This window comes from Aristolochia californica, unplaced genomic scaffold, assembly GCF_029961685.1.
Source record: "Aristolochia californica isolate CCGP_79_NKW_82.1479 unplaced genomic scaffold, dmAriCali1.0.hap1 SCAF_10, whole genome shotgun sequence".
In the NCBI taxonomy this organism is placed as follows: Eukaryota; Viridiplantae; Streptophyta; class Magnoliopsida; order Piperales; family Aristolochiaceae; genus Aristolochia; species Aristolochia californica.
This window is the reverse complement of record NW_027181771.1, coordinates 3,252,976-3,262,219: the sequence shown is the minus strand read 5'-3', so window position 1 is coordinate 3,262,219 and position 9,244 is coordinate 3,252,976. Positions and strand designations below refer to the sequence as shown.

The following is a 9,244-nucleotide window of genomic DNA, read 5'->3' as shown; positions in this document are numbered from 1 at the left end:
TACAAACACTTAAAAAACTCTGTACCTTCCATCCCCTCATCTTATTATTCACAGTCCCTGCTATTGTAAGAGTTCACTTTCACTGCGTCTCGCTATTGAAGGTGGCTAGAAGATTCTTATTTAACAACCCTAAACCAAACATCAACTTCAGCAGCTACCAGGGAACCAAAGCTGGCGGAAAACGCCTTCTGGGGAAAATGGGCATATAATAACCTCATGAGGTAAAACGGAGAAAAAGATGGAAAGAATCAGTCAATTGCTTCTAAAACAGAAAGTTTGATTTCTCTCACGGACAATATAGATAGGTTTAAAAAATGGTGTTCTTGAAAGTTCAAGCACCATTGGGAAGACTTATGAAGCAAGAATTGATGAAAATGTTACTCAGTGATAGGCTTAGTGGGTGCAACAACTCCTTACAGGGTTGAACAATGTTTGCCTCTCAAAATCTTGGCCATCCAGCATGGAGAAACAAGGGAGAAAAAATGAAACCCATCGTCCTCATAAATCAAAACCTAATCTTCCTACCTTTAAACAACCCTTGTTTTCAGGGCTATATAGGAAAAACTTATCACTCTCCCTTGCATTAACATATTTGAGCTTCACTAAACTCACCAGCAGTCATGGAGGCTCTCTACAGTCTGAAGCCCTGGAATTCTATTCTTCTTTCTCTCTGCCTTCTGTTTGCTCTTACTGCTTCATTTGCCAATGCGGAGTATCATTACCATGACTTTGTTGTACGTCTTTCTTCTTCTACTTTTTCTTCTCCTTCTCTGCGTTTCCAACCTTTCTTTTCTAAGTTAAGCTTTCATTGCTTCGGATGGCACAATGGACTGTAACAGGTTCAAGCAACACCAGTGAAGAGGCTGTGCAAAACCCACGACATCATTACAGTAAATGGGATGTTTCCAGGCCCTACTCTGGAAGTCAGAAACGGGGACACACTTGTTGTCAGCGTTGTGAACAGAGCTCAATATAATGTAACCATTCATTGGTAAGTTGGAGAAAGATAGCTACTTTAGAGTGTCTATGGTTAGACTAGTATATAAACATACATGCATGCATGGAGTACTCAATGACAGAGATAAAGATAAAAGGCTGATATGTAACTCTGAAAAATTATAAACTCTACGGTTCTATTGTAGATCACGCTACGGCACTTGTTGTAATCCTATAAAAACTGCATACCTGTTCAATGAAAATCATCGGAAAATTATTCTTCGTTCTTCTTCTTCTATACTCAATACACACCCTTCATTTTCTCTATCAAAGGCACGGTGTCCGGCAGATGCGAACGGGGTGGGCCGATGGCCCCGAGTTCGTGACGCAGTGTCCGATTCGGCCGGGAGGGAGCTACACTTACAGGTTCACCATTGAAGGACAGGAGGGCACACTTTGGTGGCATGCACACAGTTCATGGCTTAGAGCTAGTGTTTACGGAGCCCTCATCATTCATCCTAAAAAGGGTTCTTCGTATCCTTTCCCCAAGCCCAAGCGTGAAGCTGCAGTTATGTTTGGTATTGAATTTGCTCTTTGAGTGCTGCTTTTATTTCCGGTAGCCTCTGACGATGGTGGTGATCCGGTGGTTTGACGATGATCCATCTTGGTGTGTATACTGTGTACAGGAGAGTGGTGGGACAGGAACCCAATCGATGTTGTGAGGGAGGCAACGAGGACGGGAGCAGCTCCAAATATATCAGATGCGTTTACAGTTAATGGGCAGCCAGGAGACCTCTACAATTGCTCCAGCAAAGGTGTTTTCCATCACTACGTGCTCGACGAGTAAATACTGTTCTGGTTTTCTTCTCATGGACTAACGGTGAGAGTTTGCAGAGACAACTACATTTCCAGTGGACGCCGGCGAGACCAACCTTTTCCGGATCATCAACGCTGCCCTCAATAACGAGCTCTTTGTGTCTATTGCCGGCCATTCCATGACTGTCGTTGCCGCCGATGCTTCCTATACCAAACCGTTCATCACTTCCGTCCTCATGCTCGGCCCTGGCCAGACTACCGACGTTCTCATCACCACCAACCAACCACCAGGCCGGTACTACGTCGCTGCAAGGGCCTATGCTAGTGCCCAGGGTGTGCCTTTCGACAACACCACCACCACTGCCATCCTGGAGTACAAATCAGCTCCATGCTCTGCAAAAGCTGGTTCCAACACCAGACCAGTCTTCCCGACTCTCCCTGCTTTTAACGATACCGGTGCTGCCACCGCCTTCGCGGCGGGTCTCAAGAGTCCATCACACGTTCCTGTTCCCATGGATGTGGACGAGCAGCTATTCTTCACTGTGGGGCTGGGGCTATTCGACTGCCCCAAGGGCCAGACGTGCCAGGGTCCGAACGGGAAACGCTTCGCCGCCAGTATGAACAATGTCTCCTTCGTGCTTCCTTCCACCCTGTCACTCCTGCAAGCTCACCATCATGGAGTCCCAGGGGTGTTCACTACGGATTTCCCAGCAATCCCACCTGTGCAATTCGATTATACTGCTCGTAACGTAAGCCAGTCCCTCTGGCAGCCGGTGCCGGGGACGAAAGTTTACAAGCTTAAGTACGGTTCAAAGGTTCAGATTGTGCTGCAGGGAACAAACATTTTTGCTGCAGAGAACCATCCAATCCATATTCATGGATACGATTTCTACATACTTGCCAGTGGTTTTGGAAATTTCAACTCGGCAACAGATACTGAAAAATTCAACCTAATCGATCCTCCTCTCAGAAATACTGTTGGTGTTCCTGTCAATGGATGGGCTGTTATTCGATTTGTTGCAGATAACCCAGGTGAGATGATGATTCAATATTTTTGTTCAAAATCATTAACAGTTTAACATATCAAAAATAACAAAGAGCAGTCTCTAATCAGTCAACATTTGTTAAATGCAGGAGTTTGGTTGATGCACTGTCACCTGGATGTTCATATCACATGGGGCCTGGCTATGGCTTTTCTAGTTGAGAACGGCGTGGGGGAACTGCAGGCCGTCCAGACTCCCCCAGTTGATCTGCCTGCATGCTGAAATCCAATAACTTTCATTGCCTACTGGCAGAATTTGTTTTCATCCTACACATTTCATAGGGTTCCTATACCACCTTGCCAAGATTTGGCAGCTTCGTTCTTGTTTTCTTTTTCTTCTTTTATTTATGGGGTCGAACCCTTGTTATCGTAACCGATAGATCTAAATTTTGGATATAGTCATCATTGTATATGATTTTTATAGTTAATCTTAATAAAAATTAATGTGTCCATCGAATGTTATTTTCTTTAAATGTCGATTGTAGTGGCTGGGGCAGAGAAAGGTAACATAAGCGTCTCGCAGACTCAGTTTTCAGGAGTAGAATCCCTGGACGATGCTCACATAACGTCCAGTAGTTTACCAGATGTTGAAAGCAAAACAAGATCATAAAGCCTGTAATAGAAAAGTGGCCATATATAACACAAGTGGACAGCTGTAGATTGCCTTCTTAAGTCATGGCGATAAAGGGGACGTCAAACTCCTACTTCGAAGTTCTTTTCTTGGTTAGGTAGATCGGGGAAAGAAAAAAAATTCCACACCCACGAATTTGATGGTACTTGCATCACAAAAAGTTCTTTTCATGAATGCACCTTGTTAAAATACAAATTCAGGGGTATTTTGATCATTTTTTATATTTTTTATATTACATTTTTCTCTTATAGTATGGTTATTAGATAGATAATGTTTTATTTGATCTTTAGTTAAATTTTCGGGTTTTTCTATATGGTGATCTACACTACTAGCTGAGCTTTGTACCGTTCCATAGAACCATCAACATTATATTTGATAGTATAAACCGATCGACACCTTACAATAATTGCTCCTACATGTAGATCGCATAGACGACATGTTCCCTGAGACACTAAAAGACTCATTTTATCATCCATAGCTTGTTTCCATTCCGGAGAGCACAAAGCTTCCGACATTGAACGAAGTATATGGGAAGTAGATAAATGACATATCAAATGACTTGAAGGATAGGGACAAAAAAATCAAGAGACATATTTTGATATAGGATGAGAAATACAAAATCGTTTACCTTTTCGTAGACTAATAGGAAGGTCCAAATAAGAGATAATAAGATCTGTAGGCAATGAAGAAGTTGGTGGATCATGAGAAGATAATTATGTAGAGATAATTGCTGGAAGCACTACAGGAGCAAAAAAGTGACAATTGTAAATGTGAAGAGGCAATGAAAAATTCGATGAAGCTGGTATATCTAAAACTACAATATGAACAAAACTGTTTGAAGGAAATTCAAGCAATACAGGAAACTCAGTAGATGATAAAAATATAGAGTATGTTCAAAAAAGGTCACATCAATTGACACATGTCTTTCATCAAATAGGATTAGAACATTTGTATCTTTTTTGTCGACGAAAATATCCCAAAAAAACATATTTAATAGACCGATGTGACAACTTATCAACCAAAGTTCCAAACATATAAACAAAACAAGTACATAAAAAAATACGAGGAACCACATCAAACAATTACAATTGGGCTTTAAAACCTATAGAGGAACTTAACTACTCAAAACAGATGTGGACATACGATTAACCAAATAGCACAAAGCTAAAACTACAACTCCCGAAAAAGATTTAAGAACATTCATATACAGTAATAATGTCGTTGTAACTTCAAGGAGATGTCTATTTTTACGTTCAACTACCTTGTTGTGGTATATAAGGGCATGATTTTTTATGGGTAATACCATGATAAACACAAAATACTGAAAATTTATGGTTAAGATATTTCAAACCATTGCCAATACGAAATATATGAACACATGCACCAAATTAAATGGTTGGTAGCGAAGGGGTATACGTAGACTTTTGGAGTTAACGTTTTTGAGACGTTCTCTTTTGTGGCCCGACTTAATTCTGTACGTAACTTAATATATGTGGTTGTTACTAAGGGTTGGCCTCTCTTTCAACTTGATGTGAAGAATGTATTTTTATATGGTGATCTACATGAGAAAATGTATATGGAGCAACCTCATAAGTATACTGCTCGGGGGGAGACAAGAAAGGTGTGTAAGCTGCGGAAGACTATTTATGGACTTAAACAGAGTCCACGGGTCTGGTTTGAAAAGTTTAATAATATGGTACTACAGTTTGGGTTCTATAACAGCCATCGTGATCTTCTATGTTCCTACTTAAAAAGAATATTGATATGGTGGTTTTGGTTGTCTATGTAGATGACATTGTAATATTTGGTAATGATCTTGATGGTATTACAAAAGTTAAACAATATCTGGTCACACATTTTTAGACAAATGATTTGGGTTTTCTCAAGTACTTTATTGACATTGAAGTCGTTCGTAGCAAACGAGGTATTGTTCTTTCTCAGAGAAAATATATATTGGATATGTTACAGAAGTATGAACTATTAGGTGTTAAACCAATAGACACCCCTATAGAAGTTAATCATAATCCACATGACACCCAGGGTCCTACACTCAAAGATAAAACTCAATATCGTCGGTTAGTAAGTAAACTGATCTAAGCTACAATTACGTGGGAGCTTTGAGCCGATTCATGGAAAATCCTCAGAAAGTCCATGTAGAAGTTGCTCAAAGGATTTTGAAGTACTTGAAGGGTGCACCTGGAAAAGGGTCTTCTGTATACTCAGAACAGGAAAGTTGATGTACCTGGGTATTCTAATGTCGATTATGTTGGGTGTAAGATGGATAAACATTCTACATCAGGCTATTGTTGTTTTGTTAGAAACAACCTAGTTAGGGGGAAAAAAAAGAAACATATAGTTATGGCTAGGTCAAGTGCAAAGGCCAAGTATCAAGCAATGGCCCATAAAGTTAGTGAGATTATGTACCTTAAGTTTGTGCTTCCTGAGTTTGGTTTTAAATTATTTGACCCAATGATTATAAATTGTCTAGACAACCATTTTTATTACCAACAACCCTGTAATCCATGATAGAATGAAACATATAGATTGTCACTTTATTAGAAATTCTACTCTCCAGCTTGAAAGAGAGTATTAAAATACAAGTCCACGGGTATTTTGGTCATTTATCATATTTTCATATTACATTTTTCTTTTATAGTATGGCTATTAGATTGAGAATATCTTATTATATCTTTAATTAAATTTTCATTCAATTTAGACATGTATTTTAAGAGATGTAATTTTGAGTATAGAAGGGCATTTTTATCTTTTTATAAATTTTTACTTAAACCCTGATTATAAAGAAACTAGACGGCCTTTCTGGCTTGGATTCCAAAACAACAAAGTTGGTCCTCTTCCAAAATTCTTTTTCCTCTTCTATTTTCTCCCCAAATCACATATTTTTCACACCCAACTTCTAGTAGGTTCTTTTATGTTCTTTTATGTTCTTGATTCCTAAGGTTCCTTGTTTTTGGGAAATCATTGTCAATGGCAGTAACAAACTAAATACGATATTGCTCATATATTTGAACAATTTAGTACAGACTGTAAATGTTGAACATGAGAAACCATCTTGCAGGTTGAAGGGACCAAGAAAGACCTTCAGCAGAAGAGTAAATCCTCATGCAACAAATTTTAAGCATCTGGTATCATTGTGTATCACCTGGCAACGAGATGAGCAGAAGCGCACACCACATCTCACACATGTATACTTTGCAGCATACCCACAAACTGTGCAGAAATGGCGTCGAGACGTTGAGCTAGGAGGACCAACTGTGGCCCTTAAATATGATGGAACATATGGAGGCAGGGTTTCAAGATTCGCCTATTGATAGAAAGAAAGAAATGATTAGTTAATGTATGGCTTTGTAATCAACAACCCAAAGCAGAGAAGTTCATAATCTCTTACATCTTGTAAGAGCTCCACGAAAGTTCGAGGTGCCTTCTTTGCATTTTCAAGTGCTTTCGCCTGCCTTGTCTTCCGCTTTGTGCTCTTGGATTGCCTTTTCTGTATGTATCCTACAAAGAAAGCAGTTAAAGTTATTATCAGCAGCCAGAAGCTAAACATCCAAAATGTAAGATTCAGTGGTTATTGCCCGGTAGCCACCTTGCCTGCAACTGTTGCCAATATACAAGTAAACAAAGTCAACAACCTGTAGCATGTGCAATAGAGGGTTAATGCACATGGGAGATGTGATGAATGTTGACCAATGGAGGAGAAAATATAAGCACGCCAAAAGGACCACCATTTCGTGGAAGCGACAGAGCATGAATGCACGAATATTATTCAAGATGGTGCCCGCATTCATCTACCACCTCCCTGGCTCCTGGGTGGGTCATCATGCAGAAGGTTTCATGCCCAACGGAAATAAAGATATTAAACACTAACAAATTATAATTCATTTTGAATTGTACATGCAAAGACATTGATCAAGAAATAGTTTCATAGACACAGTTCAAGTAGATGCATTGCTTTGCAGACAAAACATCACTTTGATGCTACTAACCATAGAGGATTCAGCTAAGACCATACGAATGAAATCCCTGTTTCTCACACGTTTTTACTGAGAATGCTCCCTGAAAACTTTTGAGAATTGGGCAGTTATCAGCTGCGAGTCTCTTATTCACAATCCAATTGACATTCATGTCAAAATCATGAAGAAAAAGAGAAATTGTTAAAAAAAAAAACGCAAATAAGATGGAGACCTTGGTCCTCATCATCAAGTGATGCATCTTCGTCATCATTGGCCTCTACAAGTTCAACTGCGGCATTGTCATTTTCCAATGCTTCAAGACGAGCGAGAGCTGCCTGAATCAATAATAGATGAGCAAGTTTAGTTTTACATCACCACAGTATGGACAGAATTAAGACATAAGGGAGGGGGGTTAGTGTCTAGAATTCTTTAAGAATTGAAATCCAACTCCAGATTTTAGAGTTTGTGTGTCTAGAATACCCATTCGAATCTCCAGGAACTCAAATAAAATTCCAGATGGAAGATGTAAATCATAAAGAGGGATTAAACTAGATAAAAAGAAAAAAAATACCAGGATGTTGCCATCCTCCTTCCTCTGCCCAGTGGATCCTCGTCCGTGGGGAGGAAGAGGGCAGCAACCCTCCACTTTTTTTTTTGGGTGGAGGCGAGCCATCTCCCTCCTTTTTTTAATCAGAAGGAGGGCAACCCTCCTCTAGGATGGAAGCAAAAAGGGGGAAAGGGGGCATCCCCCTCCTCACCCACCCTTCTCATCAACGGGAAGGAAGGAAGACACCTCCTTCACCCTTTGAGAGAAGCAAGAGGTGGATGGAGTGAGGAGAGCATTTGCTACTCTTCAAATAGAACAAGGAGATGGGCGATTCACCCTCCTCTTTTATACATATATATATATATATATAGATTAATAAATAGATAAAATATATAACATCTATAAATTAAACATTTTAATGTTACAGTTTAAAATAATATGTCAAAACAGATTGAATTAGAACAAATATAATTATTTAGTAATAAAAATATTTAATTATACCACAAAGATTTTAAAACAATAATTATGATATTATTTATTTTATTCATCCGATATTGATGCCAATTATTTAAATCCAGTACATTAACTATGAATTCCAGCAATCACACTAATTATAGAATCCTATATTCAAAAAAATTATTCCAGAATCTTATACATTAATAGTAGAATCCAGAAAAAAAAATCCTAACATACTAACACCTCCGTACATATTAATCGTCGATATATCAAAATACTTTCAACATCTTCGGAATTAGCTAAGACAAATGGTAGTGACACTTTTTTTTTTTTGTACAAATTACTCTTTTAAACAGATCCAAATGGATAGCCAGATGCCGTAGATTCATCCAAATCATAAATATACAAAGCCAGCCGCCGATATATTAGTGTAAAAATTACGAGAAGGTCTCATTGAGAAAACAGGAAAAGAACAACACAAAATATCAAATTTCATGAGAAACAAAAGCAGCACAAACCTGAGTCCGATTATCGCTACTTGCTAGAGCCGCTGCCATTTTCGGAGCAACCTTACGGTTGCGGCTAGACATACGGCGAAACGATCCAGCATTCTCGTCATCCATTTTTCTCTAGTAAAAGAGACTCTGATATGAACTTTAGCAGAAACGACACAGAAAATTCTCCATTTTGAACAGAAATTCATAAGGAATATATAAAATACAGAGAAAGATAATGCTAATACCTAGAAAGTGAAGGGATTCCTGTGGTGCAGTGACAGACGAGAAGGGAAGAAATCAATAGCTGTCGACTGCCATATCTATGCGAATTTTAGGGTTTAAATATGC

The 9,244-nt window shown here is 38.9% G+C and overlaps 2 protein-coding genes across 5 annotated transcripts; one reads left to right on the top strand and one right to left on the bottom strand.

The window, feature by feature from the left end:
* Window positions 1–891: 891 nt before the first annotated feature.
* Window positions 892–3,053, top strand: LOC137940654 (laccase-3-like). The gene is made up of 5 exons (XM_068785805.1): window positions 892–991; window positions 1,270–1,514; window positions 1,623–1,751; window positions 1,831–2,784; window positions 2,887–3,053. Exons 1-5 carry the CDS (start codon window positions 900–902, stop codon window positions 3,015–3,017), a joined length of 1,551 nt encoding a protein of 516 aa, XP_068641906.1. The 5' UTR covers window positions 892–899; the 3' UTR covers window positions 3,018–3,053.
* A 3,229-nt stretch (window positions 3,054–6,282) lies between these two features.
* Window positions 6,283–9,240, bottom strand: LOC137942477 (SWR1 complex subunit 6). 4 transcript variants are annotated; one of them, XM_068788143.1, is made up of 5 exons: window positions 9,142–9,240; window positions 8,918–9,053; window positions 7,629–7,731; window positions 6,832–6,941; window positions 6,283–6,747 (listed from the first exon to the last, which is right to left on the bottom strand). In XM_068788143.1, exons 2-5 carry the CDS (start codon window positions 9,020–9,022, stop codon window positions 6,544–6,546), a joined length of 522 nt encoding a protein of 173 aa, XP_068644244.1. In that variant the 5' UTR covers window positions 9,023–9,053; window positions 9,142–9,240; the 3' UTR covers window positions 6,283–6,543. The 4 variants fall into 4 exon arrangements, with proteins under 4 accessions (XP_068644244.1, XP_068644243.1, XP_068644241.1 ...); XM_068788142.1 differs by having other exon boundaries at window positions 8,918–9,043; XM_068788140.1 differs by having other exon boundaries at window positions 8,918–9,028; window positions 9,142–9,235.
* Window positions 9,241–9,244: the final 4 nt, after the last annotated feature.